Raw genomic sequence first — 21,362 nt, forward strand, 5'->3', positions numbered from 1 at the left:
TTAAAGTTACACATAAATACATTATAATCTTTATGATTCAGGGATTTACAATCCAGTGGAATGTCAAGACTTTCACGTGAGAAAACAAAAACAATAACTCAGAGCTTTCCTATGTTAAAAGACAAAGTCATTAATCATATCTTCATTGAGAGGTCGGTCTCTTTTTATTTTTCAGGTGTATGCACAACAAATTGAAGTAAGTTAGAAATGCACTTTCGTTTTCTAAATATTTACTGACATTTCCATGTGTTAGACACTGCTAAAACACTGGGACTATCAAACAGGTCCAGTATCTAGCCTTGTAATGTTTTCATTCAATTATTTTCTAAACTGCAATATGCCAAGGAAACCAGTTTTTATTACACTAAGGACAGATTAATTGTTCTTGAGGGCAATCAACTCTTTGAATATTCAGTTGTTTAGTATCAACCATTTGGTAATATTCCAAGTAGCAAAACATCCATTGGTGAAAGGGGATTTAGTTTGAAACTTAGCATGAGGGTAATCTTAACTTACATAATGGATTTCTAATATTCTCTCCCCTGACTATGTCTTGATTTCCCCAAATACACAAAACATTATAAAATTATGTGCATAATCAATATTTTAAATATTTAATCTTATTTTTGACTTGATCCCTATTAATATGCATTGTATAAGACATCTGTCATCCAGAGAATTATTTAAGTAAAGTTTTTTTGTTTATAAAATCAGAGATGTTTGGAAGTTTATAGAATAGTAATTTAAATAAATTAACCAAACCCATGAATCACTCACCTGTGAACTAACTGAAAGAAATTTTGCGTAGGTACATTCCTTCCCTCAAAGAGAACTCAACTATTTCCTTCCGTCTACACTCTCAGGCTGCAAGTTCTGCATAGTGACAGAAAAATCAAGATTAATCAATGCAACTTAATATAGACCTAAGTACTGGAGAAGGATAGTAGCAAGGGGCAAGAAGTAAACTTCTTAGGAAATGATGCCCACTTAGCCTTCACTACCTATCTTGTCCCAGGAAAATCAGTTCAAGCAAAAGTTGGTTTTCTCCAGTTGACTGTGTGAAACAATATAGCTAGGCTTCATGTTATGGTAAACTGCTATTTGAAAAGTAGACCTCATGACTTTGCCTCTTCTAGGCAGGTCATGCCCTAGAAAAGATAAAAGCATGCAAAGGGAGAAGGAGATCACTTTCACACTTTTAGGTATAACAGTAACACTAATCTTCTTGGAGTAGTCTTCGGTAATAGACCCTGCTTTGATTATTTAGCAACATGTGAAATGAATAGGCCATTAATTGATTAATTAATTTTAAAATTTATGTTATCTGGCAAATGAAATCCAAAGCCATTTTCCCTAGCTGATCTACAAAATGCTTCAAAAAGTTCATGGAAAACTCATTTAAACCTACACATAGACTTCAAACATTTTTGTAGCAAAATACCTTGTCTTGTAATACCATTTTTCCATGGGCTTTCTGCAGTTCACTTGTCCCTATGCCAAGATGTTAAAAGGAGTTTCTTGTAGGTACTGACCAAGTCCTCTTTTCCTTTCTAAAGGCTCCTCTTGCTGCTGCTCATACAGAGTTCTGAGTTCCAGCCAATTTTTCCAAAAGATTTAACATCCTTCTTTTGGAAAGCTTCATTATATCTCTACTTCTACCTTTGTAGAGTACATATGATGAGCGTAAAAAATGGAAATTGGGGACAATTAAGATTTTTATGAGGTTGCTCGCATGCTCAGAGTAAATTTTCTTGCGGAAATAATTTTTCTTACTGAAGTACTTTCTTTCATTGAGAAGATAATCTTGAGCACTTATATTTATTAAAATAATAATTTCTCTTCTTTAGGAGAAATATGGATTTTATTCTTATATATATCCTTGAAATATCCCATAAGGTTATTACTTTTTGTTCCGAGGATTCCTGCAGCTTTATTTAGTTTGCCTTTAAATATGCAAATATATGTAATCTGCCCCTGTGGGTAGCACTTATGGTTAAAATACTAATCTCTTAGTTGTCATTCTTTTTGGTTTTTTTACATTTCTTTCTCTCAGCACCACTTCTAAGTAATAATTGGATTGTGTGATCTTCTCTTTGAGTGGGGACATTCACCTTACATTTCCTTCCCTGTGTATTACAGGCTGGTCTTTCTTAATAAGACTTTAAAAACAGAAAAACCATGAATATATCCCACCATTAATATACTTCCTGATGGTGTCATCTATTATCTTTTATTCCCTAAAGTTAAATTTCTAAGTGTGGTTTTGTAGTCTGGCTAATCACAGCCTAGAGCTATATTAAAAATTGTTGTCTCAACAGTATTCACAATTATATTGAGGCAAGAAAAAGATAAAAGGATTAAAATATCCTTGGAGTACAAGAAATAAAAGTGACTAAAATAATCTTCACAAAAAAATAAATTATTGGATATGTTTATTTCATGAAATCCCTCAGAAAGAATCTAAAATTTTCATTGGTTATATGAGGGTCATTTAAAAAGTTCATGGAAAAAAATAGTTAAAACAAGTTTATTGGAGTGCAAAATCCATGCCTACTTTTAACCATAATACATATATTTCATGACCTTTTTGTTTTGTTTATAAAGATGTATTTATTTATTTGAAAGTCAGAGTTACACAGAGAGAGAAGAGACAGAGAAAGAGAGAGAGAGTTCTTCCATCTGATGGTTCCCTCCCAGTTGGCCAGAAGGCTGGAGCTGTGCTGATCCAAAGCCAGGAGCCAGGAGTTTCTTCCTGGTCTCCCACACCAGTGCAGGGGCCCAAGGACTTGAGCCATCTTCTGCTTTCCCAAGCCATAGCAGAGAGCTGAATCAGAGGTGGAGCAGCCGGGACTAGGACCGGCGCCCATATGGGATGCTGTTGCTTCAGGCCAGGGCTTTCACCCACTGAGCCACAGCGCCAGGCGCTCATAACCTTTTTGAAAACCCCCTAATATACATGGATTTCAAAATATTTTGTGCTCAATAAACTTTTTTTTTTTTTTGACAGGCAGAGTGGACAGTGAGAGAGAGAGACAGAGAGAGAAAGGTCTTCCTTTTTTGCCGTTGGTTCACCCTCCAATGGCCACTGCTGCCAGCGCGCTGCGGCCGGTGCACTGCGCTGATCCCATGGCAGGAGCCAGGTGCTTCTCCTGGTCTCCCATGGGGTGCAGGGCCCAAGCACTTGGGCCATCCTCCACTGCATTCCCTGGCCACAGCAGAGAGCTGGCCTGCAAGAGGGGCAACCGGGACAGAATCCGGCGCCCCAACCGGGACTAGAACCCAGGGTGCCGGCGCCGCAAGGTGGAGGATTAGCCTAGTGAGCTGCGGCGCCGGCCTCAATAAACTTTTTATAATTCCATTTTCCTGTGAACATTTTGAAATAACTTTATATGTGAAGACCTCATAGAAATGCCAAGTGCTTCCTATCTTTTATTAATAATTTTTTATTTGAAAGACAGAGAGATAGAAAATATACACATAAACTCAGAGATAGAAAGAAAGAGGAGAGATCTCACATTGGCTAGTTCACTCTGTAAATGCTGCCAGCTAATATTGGGCCAGGAGAAGCCATAATGTAGGAAGTCAATCCAAGTCTCTCACCTGGGTGAGAGGGACTGGATTTCTTGAGCCCTCTCAGGTGCACATTGCCAGACCTTGGAATCGGAAACTGAACTAGACTTATAAGTCAGACATTCCAGTCTGAGATAGAGGCATCATCGCCATCTTAACTGCTGTGCCAGACACCTGCCCCTGAACAATCACTTTTGATGTTAAAATAATAGTATAGGTATAAGGCTTACAAGTCCAATAGTTTTATACCACCCCATGCTGCTCCCCAAGGACACTCCACTTTTAGCTCTTTTTTTTTTTACTGTTTTTTAATCTGTATATTTGAAAAAAGTCTGTTTATCATATTTTGATATTTCATATTTATGTTCTAACAACTAGCTTAAGACTAGAAACTGACAATCTTGCTTACATAGAAGAGGGCTTTACCCATCACATACATTGTTCCCCTATCATTCTATCAGTTATTATTTATATCACTACTTAATTGTCATCATCACATTGTACATTTTATTTAGAACAAAACCAGGTAGCATTCTATGAGTCATTTTTTCCCATTGTTCTGTGTTTGGTTCTCAGTGACATAACTTCTAAAATGTGATATAGGCCGGCGCCGCGGCTCAATAGGCTAATCCTTCGCCTGCAGTGCCGGCACTTCAGGTTCTAGTCCCGGTCAAGGCGCCGGATTCTGTCCCGGTTGCCCCTCTTCCAGGCCAGCTCTCTGCTGTGGCCAGGGAGTGCAGTGGAGGATGGCCCAAGTGCTTGGGCCCTGCGCCCCCATGGGAGACCAGGAGGAAGCACCTGGCTCCTGGCTTCAGATCAGTGCAGTGCGCCGGCCACAACGCGCCAGCCGCGGCGGCCATTGGAGGGTGAATCAACGGCAAAGGAAGACCTTTCTTTCTCTCTCTCTCTCACCGTCCACTCTGCCTGTCAAAAAAAAAAAAAAAAAAAATTAAAGTGTGATATAAAATGGGAATGTCTCACAGCATTGGTGTTGGGTACTCTCAGTTTTTAAAAACACTGCTATCAGAGTTTAGTCTTAGTTAATAAACTTCAAAGTGTATTTCCTGGTGATGGTGAAATAGAAAACTGCATGAAAATCAGGGGTGTAAAGTGCCATTTCCTGATAATAAGTGAGAGGATAAGAAACAGAGTACAGAAAACTCTGCTCTCGCTCGCGCTCTCTTGCTGTCTCTCTCTTGCTCTGACTCAGAAGTGAGGTAGATTACTTCGATTTAGGCTCTGTTGATGGGAACTTATTCTATGGCTCTACCCAGGAAAGAAGAAAGGAAAGACATAGCCTATCTGGCAAGATAGCTACGTCTCAGAAACAAGTCTGCAGTATACAGGGGCGAGAACACTAATTTTTGAACTGTGTTTACCGTACAAACTAAATATATGTCAGTAGTGAATTTTATTAACCAAATTACTCATAATCTGTAAAATAGAATATTTATGCAACAGTTCTAAAGGATGACAAGATCTGTATGTGTTGAGCACACACACACACACACACGTATGCACACACAGAGATTTAAGCCACAGAATATTTTCTCAGGTAACGTAACTGGTTGAAAATTTCTACTTCATAGTATAATAACTGAATTATGGGGAATTTTGCCTTTCCTCCTTGAGAGTGTTGTAAATAATTATGATATATGCATATTGAAAATGAAAGTTACAAAGTAACAGTGTTGTCATGCCTATTAAGATTTTTAAAGTGATTTCTTGATAGTTTTGATATTAAAAAAACAATTTCTATGTAAACATTTAGATAATTTACAATGAAACAATTTTCTTTCATTGTTTCTTATTTGTATTCTTTAAACTTCTTTGTCTTACCTTAATGCACTGGCTAGGATCCCCCGGTATATTAGTGGATGTGAATAACAAAATAAGTTATCTAGCTCCTGCTATGTCATGTTCCTGTTTTTGGAGCAAAATAGTTCAATTAGCATGAAGAAATTCTTTTCTATAGCAAAAATGCTGATAATCTATTTATCTAACTATGAGTGTATATCATTTTCTATTAATTTTTTAAAATTTATTAGAAAGGCAGAGTGGCATGCACAGACAGGGAGACACCTTGTAAGAGAAAGAGATTTTTCACTTGTTCATGCATTCCCCTAATGCCCTCAATAGCCAGGACTAGGTGAGGCCATAGCCAGGAGCCTGGAATCCCATCAGGGCCTCCCGCATGGTTGTCAGAGCACTTGAGCCATCATCTGCTGCCTCCCAGTTTAGAAGAAGCAGATGAGGAACTTTATCCTTGGCACTCTGATATGGGATGCAAGCTGCAAAGTGGTGGTTGAACATTCTGCAGCACGTTGCCCACATCTAGTAAATGTTTTTTTAGGGATTGGCACTATGGTATAGCAGGGTAAGTCACTGCCTGTGGTGCCAGCATCCTGTATGGGTACCAATTCAAGTCACAGATGCTCTACTTCCAAAACAACTACCTACTAATACTCCTGGGAAAGCAGTGAAAGATAGTTCAAGTCCTTGAACCCCTGTCACCCACAATGGAGACTCAGAAAAAGCTCCTGGTTCCTGGCTTCAGCCTGGCCCAGTTCCAGTCATTGCAGCCATTTGGGGAGTGAACCAGTAGATGGAAGTTCTCTGTCACTCTTCCTTCTCTTTCTCTCTCTCTCTCTCTGTATTTCTTTCAAATAAATATATATATAAATATAAATATAAATATGATTACATATTCCCTCTTTTAGTCTGTAGTTGACTTAAAGGACTTAATTTTCAAGTACTAAACAAGTGTTCTGTATCTATTTTATATGTCATGATAGATTATCTTTTGACATATGGCTGGATTTCAGTTGGTAGTATTTTTAGGAATTTTGCACACATACTCAGAAGCAACATTGTTCTCTAGTTTTTTTTTTTCTTAATGAATTTGTGTGTATATTAGGGTAATTGTTACCTCATAACTTAGTTAGAAAATATTTCCTTCACTTCTCTTTTGTAGAAGAGTTTGTGTCAAACTGGTATATTTTCTGCCCTAAATGTTTGGTAGAATCTTCAGCAAAGCCATCTAGGCCTAGAGGGGTTTTTTTTTTTTTTTTTTGCAAAATCTTAAATTATAAATCCAATCCATTATTACATGTAAAAATACTCATATCAACTATTTCTTCTTTAAAGACTGGTAGTCTGGCATATTTCCAGAAACCTGACTCTTTTATCTAAATTTTAAATATATGGAACTAGAATTGTTTGTTATTTTGTCTTATTATCACTATAAACCCTGAAACAAAAAATGATACTTCCTCTTGCTGATATTTAAAATTTGAGTAGTAATTTGAAAAATAAAATTTCTCTCATATTTGCTCTATTTAGCTTAATAAGATTATAGGATACAAGTTTAGCATATATCATATTTCTAAATGTAATGAAATTGAAATAACACCATTTGAAATTCCAACAAAACTTTGTAATGCTTACTTAGAAACACAGTAATGCATGTACAAGATCTGTCTGATGGAAACCCACAAAAATTACAAAGCCCAAAATAAATACAGGTATATACACATTTGTGAATTATGTGACTTGATAATATTAGGATGTTAGTTTTCCCCAATCTATAGATTCAGCATAATTACAATGAAATTCTTATTTTGAATTTGTAGAAATTGACAAAATTATAAAATTTATATGGAAGTGTAAAAGACTTGGACTATCTAAAATGATCTTGAACAAAAGAAACATGATTCATGCTGCCAGATTTCAATATTCACTCATTAATTGAAATATTATTTAAAGTATAGACATGAGTATTATTCAAATGCAACAGACATTTAATTTTTTTTAAGATTTATTTTAATTATTTGAAAGGAAGAGAGAGTTGAAGCAAGAGACAGAGAGACATGTCTTCCATCTGCTGGTTCACTCCCCAGATGGCCACAATGGTTGGGACTCAATCCAGGAGCTGCTTCGGGATTTCCTAGATGGGACCAGGGACTCTAGTAATTGGGCCATCTCCCACTGCTTTTCAAGGAACAGTAGCATGGAGCTGGTTTGGAAGTATAACAACCAGGACTCAAACAAGTGCCTGTATGGGATGCTGGCATCAGAGGCAACAGCTTTACCACTTACACCGAAATACTGTCCCACAATTGCAGTTTTTCACAAAGGTAAATTAATAGAAATGGTTTTTGTCCTGGAACAATTTAACATTTATGTGCAAAGAATCCAAATTCATATATCATACCATATTTAGAAATAAACACAAATGTACCATAAACTTAGAATTATAAAATTTCTAGATGAAAATATAAGCCAAATTTACAGAGGCAGGACTTATATATGACTGTAAAAGCATAGTTTGGGAAAGAAAATAGTGCAGTTGAGCTTCATCAACAGAAAATTTTTCTTGAAATTTTGTTGTTCTAAAAACACCAATAAGAAACTGTAAAATGAAACTACAGGTTTTGATAAATTATTCACAAATCACGTATCTCATAACAGACTTTTACCCAAAATGCTTACAGATACAAATGCATGTATGTTACAACCTAAAACATCAATGAGAAAACCCAATAAAAATGAGTAGAAGGTAGAACAGAATCATAGATGTTTGCAGATTAACACAAGAAAAAATAGCCAATGTTGTTGGTCAATATAAAATGCAAATTAAAATGGCAATGACGGGATACCATTACATACCCACTCTAGTTCCTAAAATATAAATTGAAAAGCTGATATAGAGATTGCTAGAAAGAAGGAAAAGATGGAAGATTGACATATTGATGGGAAAAGTACAAAAGGACACTCCCGGTTTGGAAAACAGTTGAGTAGTTTCTTAGGAAGTGAGTGAGGTATCCACTTAATATTTAAGCCAGTGATATCAGATTAACTGCAATAAAATGATAGTATATTTATATGAAATTTGTACATACATATTTATAGCAACTTTATTCATAATAATCCTGAATTTTAAAAAATCCAAATGTCTATGACCTGTGATATGGATTAACAAAATAGATATGCTTACACAATGGAATATTACTCTGCCATGAAAAGGGCAGAGCTATTAATAGTAACAGAAATCCAGATGAACATCAAATGTACTGACTAAGTAAAATAAACCAGGCTGAAAATGCTACACACTGCAAATTGTTGTGTTTATATCACATTCTGGAAAAGGCAAAACCATTGAAACAGCAAAGAGGTCAGCACTCACTAAAAAATGGAAGGAGTGAGTGAATTGGGTAAAATACAGAGTTGCATGCTTTTGGATTATGTCACTGTTCTATACCCAGATGATTACACGGATTGTACTATTATTACAGAACTATACATTAAAAAGAGTAAATTTTACTAAATGAAAATTCTACCAAAACCCAAATGAAAAAAATAAACATAAAGGAATAGCCTTACATTAATCTTTCTATATGAAAAAATTATGAAAATTTGAGGCCAAGAATTATCCTCACACTAAGGAATCTGACAAAATTCACCATGGTAGTCATAAGCAACATCCTAATCTCTGTTAGTCACCTCACACTGCATTTTACTAGACCAGGAAATTGGCGAGAAAAGATGACTGATGTGACAGAAATTATCGCCATTCTAAATATGTCAAGCATATATCTTGCTGACAAGTGGGACTGCCTGGCCTGGCAAGTAGCTGCATCAGCTTTTCAATCTCCAAGTACAAAAATGGAGTGAAATGCTTATTTTTTTAATGTGCTACATAAGGAAAGAATAGCTTTTTACTCATTACTATGATTATAGTTATTAGTTAAAAAGCATTTTGTATAAGCCAAGATCAAGGAACAATTTTATTACTAAATTAAGAATGAAACATCATTCACTTTGTAAAATAATGTCTCAGAAAACTTCTGTGTTTGGAAAGCTTCCAAAGCCTTGTTGTATTTCGAAGGATTTTCTAAAAGTTATTGTTTCCTCTCAGGGACAAACATATAACCTGGACACATACAAATAAAATAGCACAGCTGTGTTCTCACTGTTCCACTAAGTCCAATACACAATGTGACTTGTTCAATTATTGGCCATAAAGACAGGAGCATAATGTTATTTACTAAAAACAATTCTGTAGCGACACAGCCAAAATGGCAAACAGGTTTTTTCCAGCTTACAGTATTTATGTAAACAAAACTACTAATGAAAGGAACCTCCTAGTAGTAATAGCTTACAATTGCTGGAATCTGGTTGCCAACTTTTCATCACCTTTCTTTAGTATTTTGTTTTTACACTGAGGTAGTTCAGCACTTTTTATGTGTTTCCTGAACCATATACTCACATACTTTTGTGGAAATGTGTCATAAATCTCAATAATGTCATAAAGCAAAATAGTCCCTAAAGATTATGCAGATTAGCATAAACATTTGATGAAAATCACTTGTCTGAACTGTTAAGTGGCCCATGATTCTGTAGCAAATTAAATATGGATGTGCATTGCTTCAGAACAGTATGTTTTGTAAAATAAGGACACCTATATGGAAAAAATTATTTCCTATGGTTATTGTTTCTCTGTCTATTGGAGATTTTGCACTTAGATAAGGAGTTCAAGAATAGGTATATAGATATAGATAAAGGAATAAAGAAATTTTCTTCACAAGATCAAAAGATGACAAACTAGAACTAAATCATGTAGAGCTCAAAAATAGAAATACCTTTCTATTACAAAAAGAAATATAACCCCAAAAGGCTTAAACAGTACATATGTGAATTATTATAAGAACGGTACTGATATTCTGTTATACTGACTGAATGTTTGAATTTTAATTGATTCTGATAATAAAAATAGTAATGGTGAAAGAACTATAGGAATATTTTAAGAATATTCATAATTATTATCATTCACTTCATTTAAACCTCTCAGTGACCTCATGGGACATCTTGTGTAGAGATCCAGAGAAACATGTAAGAGAGAGTTTTAAGTCATTTACCCATCACCCTATGATGCATTTCATAATCCTAACATATCAGAGGCTTCAGACAACAAAAATTCCATTGTTCACTGATATCACAGTCCAGTTGGCACTTCTGTGCTGCCCTGATCTCCTTTCAGTTTTTAGATTTCTACCTTATGGTCCTAGGAGTCTTCTTATAGATCTCAATCAGATGGCTGACAAGTGAAGAGTGAATGGAAGATTGTCAAGACCTTTTAAGGGTCAGGAGTGACACAAACAACAGTTATTCCTACAATACTTTGGCTAGGAGTCAGATATATGGCTACAGCATAACTGGAAGTTAACTGGGAAATACCAACATTCCAAGAAACAGGAATGCGAACATTTATCTGTGCTCAGCCATATTACATAGTCTACAATTACGAAAACTAAGATTGGCTTTAAGGCACATTTACTCCAGAGTCCAAGGCTTGGATCTAATACCCTATAACCGCTAAGACAAAAGGTAAAAGTTGAAAGAGATCTCTGATTTAGTATGAATTATTTTTCTATCATCTTAGACTCCACCTGACATTATTAAAACTATGGCTTCTTGAATCTGTTTTAAGTGAAAAATGACAGAATTTTGAATGTCTCTGTCGCTCCCCCATTCGTGGAGGAACGACACAGGACCCTGCATTGTTCTTTCGTCTGCTCGGCCCTTCCCGGGTTTGCTGCTGGTCCTTCCCAGGTTGGCTGCCGACCCCTCCACCTCCGTGGAGGGGCGGCTCCCCCTGCCACTTTCCCCACTTCCGCGGGGGAGCGGCACACCGCCAGCCGGCTCTCTCGGGGGCTGCTCAGGTGTTCCTTCAGATGTTCTCTGGTGCATGTTGTCTCTCTCCTCCTTTATAGTCCTCTTCTACCAATCCCAACTTTGCTACCCACACGCCGAGTACGCTGCTCTCCTCCAATCAGGAGCAGGTCCTACAGTTTATTGGTTGAACTGGAGGCAGCTGTGTAGAAGCTGTTTTCTCCTCTCCCAGCGCCATATTGTGGGAGAGCAGATGCATAGAATAAGTCTTAATTCCAGTAACTTAGTCTAGTCCGAGTTGCTCCCCACAGTCTCAATGCTACACACACCACATATTTTTAACTTGCATTTTATTAAACTTTTAACTTGCATTTTATAGAGAAGATGGACATACTTTTTTACAATTCTCCTTTACAACTTACTTGATAAGGGCATGAAAAGATTTCTTTAAAGGGCCAGCACTGTGGTATAGTGGGTAAAGCCATCACCTGCAGTGCCAGTATCCCATATGGGTTTGAGTCCCAGCCACTCCACTTCCTATCCAGCTCTCTGCTATGGCCTGGGAAAGCAGTAGAAGATGGCCTAAGTCGTTGGGCCCCTGCACCCACATGAGAGACCCAAAGGAGGCTCCTGGCTCCTGGATTTGGATCAGCACGGCCAATTGGGGAGTGAACCAAGTTGTTGGACCCCTGCACCCACGTGAGAGACCCAGAGGAGGCTCCTGGCTCCTGGCTTTGGATCAGCACAGCCAATTGGGGAGTGAACCAGCAGATGGAAGACCTCTTTCTCTCTGCCTCTCCTCTCTCTGTGTAACTCTGACTTTCAAATAAATAAATAATCTTCTTAAAAAAAGATTTCTTTTAGAAAAAACAAGTACATCTGTGTTAGAGATATCATCAACTGAATTAAAATTGATCCTTGAAAAAGTAACTTCTTTCCTGTAATCAAATAGACAATTTGGGGCTGGCATTTGGTTCAGTAGTTAAGACATTGCTTAGGATACCTGTATCCCACACTGGATTGGCTTTATTGGAGTCCTGGCTTTGTTGCTGATTCCAGATTCCTGTAAATGTGCATCATCAGCTGCAGAAGGTGATACCTCAAGTAGTTAGGTCCCTGCCACTAACATGAAAGACCTGGACTGATTTCCTAGCTCCTGGCTTTGGTGTGGCCCAACCCTGGCTACTGCAGGCATATGGGAGACAAACAGCAGACTAGAGAATCTTTCTCTTTCTCACTCTCTCCCTCTCTTCTCTATCTTTCCCTTGCCCCTCCCCATTACTAACTCCCTCTCTTTCCCTTTCTCTATCTGCATTTCAAATAAAAAATAATAAATATTTTAACAGTTTTATGAAAATGCCAAGGAGTAGAGATTGGATTCTATGTTTACATGTTTGTGTTCTCACTTGCATATTTAATTCCTTTAGATACTAGTAGTCTTCCTACTTCAGTTGAAAATCCAAATCAAAGATAATGTTGCATGAGCCAATGACTCTGCTTCATAAAAGGCAGTCTGTGAAAACTAATGATTCAAGTACAAAATTTCTGTTGTACTCAAATAAGCTTTCTAACAAAATTAATCTGATGCACTGTTAATTATGTACATAGTCATAGTGTTGCATGTAATTAAGCATAAATGCTAAGCAGTTCAAATAGATAACTTTACTATAATTAGTATTGCTTTCACAGTCTAGGACAATTTTAGTTTTTACATTGTTTGTTCTTCACAGTTCTTCATCATCTGCCTGCAGAAACAGTATTTACCATTTCAGCTAATCTCTTATGTTTAATCATCTCTGTATCGTAACTTGGTACATACACAAATCCCTTTACAGGATAAATCCAGTATGTCAAAAGGTATGTTGCCTTTGTCTCTGTCGCTATTTTCAACCACCAGACCCCCACCTGGCACCTCCAACTATGATTGAGGACAATCTTTCAAATTTGTCTTTTCTCCTGTACTCTCCCAATCAATACCCCCTGTATCTATAACTTTTTTCAGCATACACTCTACTCTCTATCCCCCAGATACTTCTACTTCAAGATCGGAAAGAGTTGAAAGATAAGATCAGTAATGCTTGCATTTTCTACTTTAGATTGAGATAATCTAAATGGATTAAATAAAAAAATACATTGATGTCTCTGAGTCAATATGCCTAGATAAGTTAAACCACACCCCTGCCATCATTCTTTGTATGCTATAACTATGTCTAAGTTTTTTCTTCAAGAAAACTGTTCTTTTTCCTTAATCTGTATCAATGCATGGTGCATTTGCTTCTCTTCTCACTACACTACAGTATGCTTTTTAAAGATTTTTACTGATCCTATTAAGAAATCCACAGCATTTTCTAGGTCCTCTCCATTCATATTTTGCAAAGAATTCAACATTGATTGCTCTTCTTGTTTCTATGGACTGTTCTTCCTTTCATTTTGCTAAATTGTCTAGGTTCTCTAGCTACGATTTGATTAATTTAGTTTCTTTGTGGATACCTCTTTTCCTAGTAGATTTTCAAAAGTAGGAGTTCTCTTCTGAGTTTTACTTGTAGTAAAAATATTCTTTTTGAGGGATGATTCTTTACTCTTAGGCTACAATGACCAGCTTCATGCTTGTGACTGCCAGATCTGTGTCTCCTTTCTTCCCTGAGATAGAATGATATTTTCCATTCCCCCTTGGTCATTATGTTGACAGCATTTTTAATTAAATGTAGTAAAAGACAAATAATAATTGTTTTACCCAAATTGCACTAAATTCATTTTATTGTTATTATTAATTCAGTGTCATCCTTTCATTGTGTTTTTGGCCATCATTCCATGCAAATTACACAGGCTTACATTATTCCTTTGCCATTTTCAACCTCTTAGATTGCTTTGTTCCCTTTATTATATTTCATTCGTTCTTTTCTCTATTACCAGGTGTTTTCAAAAAGTAGAAATCAGAATATATAATTTCTGAACTCAGTAACAATGATTCCTACAGCTAAAGAATTTTCTGCTTAATTTATGAATTAATCTTACTTGATTTGACTCCAAACCAACCCAGCCCCATTTCTTACCACATTGTCTGCACAGTGTTATTTATCATTGTCTCCTTGTCTGCATTTCTTGTTTTCCTTCATGTCTTTTCACTTATTTTCTCCTATCGGGCCCTTATCTGAACTGCACTCTCATAAAATTTTGTTTATTGAAACTCTTATCTTTTAAATCCCTGTTCAAATTCAACTACTTCTACAACTATTACTCAGATGCTTTCTTCCATTTCCAGTTGGGGATGACTCTTTCTCTTTCTAAATCATGCCATTTGCACTTTTATTTGCATTTTTTTATTTTCTACCATGATTTGTAGCCATTGTTTACATTGTTTCTCTTTCTACCTAATTTTAGCTACTTCCATACTCAGGTTGTAAATTCTTAATTTGTAAAACCATTTTGAATCTGTGGACCCTGGCAGAGGGCTTAGCATTGACTAGGTGCTCAATAAATATTGAAATAAAGTAACGTAGAAATTGAAACCTATTTTGGGCTGATTCTACCACAATAAAGTGAGATTTTATAACTCTATTACTTAACTCTAACAGATAAATTACTACCTTTGGGATTTAGCTTAATTTAATGGACTAGGGATGATGCTGAGTGTGAATCCTAATTCTAAAGTTAAGCTATTTTGTTGATTTATTGATTGAATGCAAAAATTATGGGACAGTTTCTTTAACTATGGCACACTACTAAGCCTATAATGATACACATTAAAAAAGAACATACCATGGTACCAGCCATTCCCAGATTGCATAATGGGCATGAGAAAAGTTACTAGGAACATGGACTTTCTCATTAGACTGAGAAGTCAATTCTGTCTTAGACTTGACTTATTATCTTAGGCAAGTTATCACTACTTGTTTCCTCTTCAGTAAAATGCAGATTATGATAATCTCTACATTTTAGACTACTGTGAGCTTTCAAAGAATTTTCATAATTGGCAAACATGACATATAATAGGGTCATAATTTTTACCTCCACATACTAGTTGAGGGAAACAAAATAGAAATAACTACTATAGAACAAGGCAAAAAAATAATTTACAAGAATAAGTTATTCCATAGTTTTCATTAATGGTATGGTTTTATAGACCAAATTGATAGTCATTAAGTAATGATTAGCATTTCTATTAGTATATATCTAGTAGTGACCCATATTCAGGATTACAAATTAGATGTAATTGACTGGTATGTTAATTGGACTGACTTTACAGAAATTCAAACTGTTTTGGGTACTTTCAGGAAAAATGTATGTGAAATATTGGTGTTTAATGGAGCAGTGAAATCTGCAAGTTGAGGTTACAAATGGCTTTTACGTTAGGATACTGCAGTTATGTTCCAATAGAGAAGAAACCTTGAGAATCAGTGGGTTGACAAGAAGCTTGTAGACAAACAGGAGAACCATGGTTTCTCCACCTGGCACATAAACTTTAGGAAATCAATGAGAAGAGGAAGCATCTCGCAATGGTTGCTGTTAAATAGGAATAACGCCAAGAAGTGATGCCCTGGAAGCAAAATAATGAATATGCATCAGGATGAAGTAAATATCAACTGTGTCAAATTTTGCTGATAGGTACAATAAGATGAGGACTGAGAAAAGGTCACTGCACTTATCAACATAGAGGTCTTTGAAGTCCCCTGCTTGAGCAGTTTCCATGTAGCGAAGAAACTGAAAACTTGATGGAGGGAGTTTAAGGTATAATCTCAAGGAAAGAAGTAAGTATAGAGGTTTTTTTTTTAAGTTTTTTTTAACAATTTATTTATTTATTAAAATGTAGAGTTACAGAGAAGCAGAAGCAGAGAGAGGGAGACAAAGGTCTTCCATCTACTGGTTCAGTCCCCAAATGACCTCAATGGCCAGAGCTGGGCTGATACAAAGCCAGGAGCTTCTTCCAGGTCTCCCACTTGGGTGCAAGGGCCCAAGGACTTAGACCATTTTCTACTGTTTTCTCAGGCTATAGCAGAGGGCTGGATCAGGAGTGGAGCAGCTGGGACTCAAACCAGTGCCCACATGGGATATTGGCACTGCAGATGGCAGTTTTATACACTATGCCACATCTCCAAACCCTTTAAATTTTCTTATAAAGAATAACAGCAGAATGGGCAATAGTGACTAGTGGGGGAATGTTGACCAAGATTTTTATTTTTAAGTTGGAAAAAAATGAGCATATTTGATGCTGAGAATGAGCTAATACAGGAATCAGAGTACCTCTTAAGTGAGAGCTTAGCTGTTATTGTCTACACAGCCTCCACGATAATATGAAAGCAGCAGAGACAATATGTAAATAATTGTATGGCTATGTAGCAATGACAATAACTGATAAAAACAGGCAGGTTGTCTAGTTTGCTAGTACTGACTCACACTATAAGCGGGAGTGATGATTAGTAGAGGGAATGGAACACAGCTGAAGTGATATCTGTGCAGTGAGAAGGAAATGATTTATACATAGTAGGATTTAATGATGAGTTCAACTAAGTTTGAAAATTAAGGGGGACAAGAGTATATACAGTAGGTGGATGTGGACTATCAACTGAAAAATTTCTTTTGACTGCTTTAGTTTTCTCAAAAATCTAGGAAGCAAGATCATCACAAGTGAGTAAACATTAGGGAAGGAGGTTTGGAATATTGAGAAGATAATGAGAAATAAGTTATATACAAGACTTGGGAAATAATTGAGCTATGGAAACACTAGATAATTAAGGTTTTCTTTAAACATCCCGTGTTAGGTATTAAATACTCCAGATGTTCTCTTCCACTTTGAGTTTTTAGTGTATTTCTTTGTTATCTATAGTTTTATTAAGGAAATGCCAGCTAAATGTGTGGCAAATATCAACACATTTTGAATTATTTAAGTTTAATCATCAACACTCTTATTTTTCTCCCTTGGGGAGAGGGGGTGAAACAGTGCTAGTGTAATCTATTACCACCTGCGTTTTCAGAGTAATAACAGCCGTACACTTTATGTAGATATTCTCTTGTTCAGCAAATCTTATTCTTGCTAGAAATTATTTGTGCAGTGAATATGTGCTTGTCACTTTTTCTCTGTTTCATGCATTTGTCATACTGAATCCTAATTTGCTCTGAGAATTTGGTAACTTTTGCTTCAGTGATGTATTTTCTCTGAAAGAGTTCAACTATAATGAAATATTTTATATCCAGTATTTGCCTAATATTTTTCCACCAATGAAAAATGAATTATTGAAATGAAATATATTCACATTGATTGCTATGAAGGTTACACATGGATTGGTAAATCAAAACAAGTCCTAAAAAGATAGAAAATCAATTGATATGTCAGATATGAAAGTCATAGGTGGTGAAATCAACACTGAGTTGACATTTTTCCTCTTGAAATAATTTAATTTGCTAGAATTTGAAAAGATTTGTGACTTTGAATATAGTAATAAGCTAAAAAGTGGGAGACCAAACACATTGATCATGAATTTTATTTACAATACTTCAAACAAATACAAACCATCATATTTTAGAGAGAATAAATATTGTTACTTTTCTAGAAAAATCATAGACACTTTCTGGGAGAAAATCAAACCTGTTATTTAGTTATTCCCTGAGTAAATATATTTATATATTTTATTTATTTACTTATTTATTTATTTATTTAGAAAGCAGAATTACAGAGAGGCAGAGTCAGAAAAGAGAGAGAAAGAGAGAGAGAGGTCTTCCATCTGCTGCTGGTTCCCTCCCCAGGTGGCCACAGTGCCTGGTGCTGTGCGAATCTGAAGCCAGCAGCCAGGAGCTTCTTCTGGGTCCCCGTTGTGGGTGCAGGGGCCCAAGGACTTGGGCTATCTTCTACTTATTTCCCAGGCCATAGCAGAGAGTAGCATTGGAAGTGGAGCAGCTGGGACTTGAACCAGCTCCCATATGGGATGCTGGCACTACAGCGGCTTTACCCACTATGCTGCAGTGCCAGCCCCTTTATATATTTAAATCAATATAAATATAAGCAATAAATTAATATTTTAAATATAAACATACGTGCATGCACAGTTAAATACAGAGACTATTTGTTTTTCATTAACAGAATTGTTATCCAATTGCCAGCAGTTGAACTGTCAGTATAAATGTGCAGTAATGAGAAACAGTACAAGATGTTACTGTGAAGATGGATTCGAAGTAAAAGAAGATGGGAGAGGCTGTAAAGGTAAGTTTGATTTGTAGCTTTTTAGACTTTTAGCACAGACACTGTTAACAGTAATTTAATTACATGTCTTTGAGTACCTTCTGTGTGTTCTACAATGTTCATATTAAATTTTATTTCTTAAAATTTAGAACTTAGCAATCATCCCAACATAAATTCATAACTTCACATGAACTGATACTAGTTAATTTTCTACTTAATTGAAAAATATAAAATTGGAAAGTGTTTTGGTTTTACGTTAACATATTGGATTTGATTATTTTGACTACTTGAATGTTATAAAGCTGCAATCTAAATGGCACATGTTAATAAATAGATTAATAAGTTAATTATTACTAATTCTCTCGCATTAAGCATTTTTGCATTGGCATTTCAAGCCGCTAACATTTTACCAAAAGTAAAAATAATAAACATAAATATTGATCTTTTTCATTTTGCTCCATTTTGATATGCTAATCCATAGCTAGAAATCTAAAGACTTCTTTCAGTTATCACTGATTATTAGAGAATTCTTTCCATTGTAGAAAATTTCTAGTTCACAGAAACCTGTTTTACCACTTTTGTGAATTTCTTAGATTCCAAATTTATCCACCCAAAAGACCCTTGACCAAATTGAGTAATTTTAGTCTAATTATCCAATTTGTTTAGCATTCTAATTGAAACTACTTCATAATCAGAGTGCCAAAGAATTTTCCCAATCTCATCTTTCACAGCTTTGCCTCACGTACCCTTCTTCCACTTGATTCCTTGTACCACCTTGAAATGTCTATTGTGTCATCTCAATGCCTTTCACATGATATTTTATCTACTTATTCTGTTTACTTTCTTTTCTTTTTTTTATTTTATTTATTTATTTTTTCTGACAGGCAGAGTGGACAGTGAGAGAGAGAGAGACAGAGAGAAAGGTCTTCCTTTGCCGTTGGTTCACCCTCCAATGGCCGCCGCGGCCGGCGCACTGCGGCCGGCACACCGCGCTGATCCGATGGCAGGAGCCAGGAGCCAGGTGCTTTTCCTGGTCTCCCATGGGGTGCAGGGCCCAAGCACCTGGGCCATCCTCCACTGCACTCCCTGGCCACAGCAGAGGGCTGGCCTGGAAGAGGGGCAACCGGGACAGAATCCGGCGCCCCAACCGGGACTAGAACCCGGTGTGCCAGCGCCGCTAGGCGGAGGATTAGCCTAGTGAGCCGCGGCGCTGGCCCTTTACTTTCTTTTCAACCTTTTTTATTCTAAGGCAATCCAGATCATTCTTTCAACTCAGTTCAATAGAAAGTCTTCATTTAACTTTTTCTCTCCAATGCCAAGCAGGTTCACTTAGTTCTCTGTGTTGTTATAAGTAGTGCATACCTCTAGTATAAGGAAATGCATAGTATCTAGTATTCCATTAAACTCATGTCACGGGGTAGAGATCAACATGTTTATCCACAAATTAACTATTGGCACAATATCTTTTTATTTGCTTGGTCATTTATGAATCAAAAATTATTTACTGACTGTAGAGATTTGGAACAGATGATAGAGGAAGTGACAAAGAGTAGAAAAGGACTGTAGATATTAAAGTAAAATTCAGTCGGAATTTTTCTTTTGAACAGGACCCTAATGATTTATTCTTTTTAAATTAGTGAGAATGATTTGCATACCTTAGTGCAGAACTTTTATTAAATCTATTGATTGAAAACTATGTGACTAGACAAAATCTTTGTTAAAATAGTGAAAAATCAGTATTATAAACCCTGTAAGTATTCAACAGGAGTAAACTTAATGCCTTCACAAAAATACCCAAGGACATCTGACCTGCTCATCATAAATGCAAATCTTTTAAAGTAAATTATTTCATATTAAGTTTGAACTTTTTGGACTAGGACAGCAATAGATTTAATTTTCATTTGCTGTAGTTTTGAAAGGACTTCATGATGTTGGTTCTTCTTTTTTCAGAAAATGATCTATTTCCAAAGTTTTAAAAAAATGTTTTCTTCAACAAGAAAAATAAAGCTCAGCAATAAACCTGCTTACAGATCATGCCAATTTTCCTTTCAGATCAAGATGAATGTGCTGCGTATGGTACGTGCAGCCAGATGTGCATGAATACACATGGATCCTATGTATGCAGTTGTGTAGAGGGCTACATAATGCAGCCAGACAACAGATCTTGCAAGGCCAAAAATGGTAAGTTGTGCTTGTTGTTGTGCTTCATGGATTTTCTGTTTCCTTTCTATAGTGCCTTTTCACTGGAAAGGGGTGAGTAGCAATATTGAACATTGGACATTGGAATATTGGACATTGAAGAGAGAGATTTTGCTTCATTTTGATATGCTAATCCATAGCTAGAAATCTAAAGACTTCTTTCAGTTATCACTGATTGTTAGAGAATTCTTTCCATTGTAGAAAATGTCTAGTTCACAGAAACCTGTTTTAAAGAAGTGAATTAAATGATTTGGATTCGCATCGCCTTCCTTGACTTCTGGTGTTACTGGTGAAATGGTGACAGAGAAAGTTTATCTTGGTCTGTGTCTAGCATGAAAGAAAAATTTCGATGCAGACACGGCAGACAGTAAAGCAAGATTTATTTAAGTCAGGATCCTCCTGCCAAAGCTGCCAGGATGGGGGGCTCCAAGGGAGGCAAACCAGAGAGCCTGGTGGTAGCGGGGTTTTTAAGCACAAGCTTGAGGAAAAACTAATAGTCAGCCAACAGTTAGAATGCAGTGACAAAACTCATCAAGGCCTGAGCTGCCCTAACTTGCTTGTGATAAAACAAAAGATCTATCAGAAGGACAGGATGTGTAACATGTTTCACAGTAAACTGGGAATTCAGAAGGGTAGACCCACCACTCCTGATAAAATGGAACCTCCCAAGGACTGGGACGGGTACTTTACCTTGATCTTGCTGGAGATAACTTTGCACTGTCTTAGGGGGACTTTCCGATCCTCATTT

The 21,362-nt window shown here is 36.4% G+C and overlaps 1 protein-coding gene and 1 long non-coding RNA gene across 10 annotated transcripts in view; one reads left to right on the forward strand and one right to left on the reverse strand.

Moving 5' to 3' along the window:
- LRP1B (LDL receptor related protein 1B) overlaps positions 1-21,362 on the forward strand; it is a 2,140,503-nt gene that overhangs the window by 921,536 nt on the left and 1,197,605 nt on the right. For all 9 annotated transcript variants that reach the window (XR_007920674.2, XM_051849575.2, XM_051849574.2 and 6 more), the window contains 2 exons: positions 18,317-18,436; positions 20,468-20,596. Coding sequence is in view for 8 of the 9 variants with exons in the window: in XM_051849575.2 (XP_051705535.2) it covers positions 18,317-18,436; positions 20,468-20,596 (249 nt within the window). In the remaining variant the exon portion in view is untranslated. The remainder of the gene's footprint in view (positions 1-18,316; positions 18,437-20,467; positions 20,597-21,362) is intronic.
- Positions 1-21,362, reverse strand: part of LOC127491778 (uncharacterized) — a 38,316-nt gene that overhangs the window by 8,884 nt on the left and 8,070 nt on the right. The window contains exons 3-4 of the long non-coding RNA XR_007920681.2: positions 5,410-5,493; positions 778-873 (exon numbers count right to left, since the gene is read on the reverse strand). This is a non-coding gene — a long non-coding RNA (uncharacterized lncRNA). The remainder of the gene's footprint in view (positions 1-777; positions 874-5,409; positions 5,494-21,362) is intronic.

Source organism: Oryctolagus cuniculus, chromosome 3, assembly GCF_964237555.1.
Source record: "Oryctolagus cuniculus chromosome 3, mOryCun1.1, whole genome shotgun sequence".
NCBI classification, from domain to species: domain Eukaryota; kingdom Metazoa; phylum Chordata; class Mammalia; order Lagomorpha; family Leporidae; genus Oryctolagus; species Oryctolagus cuniculus.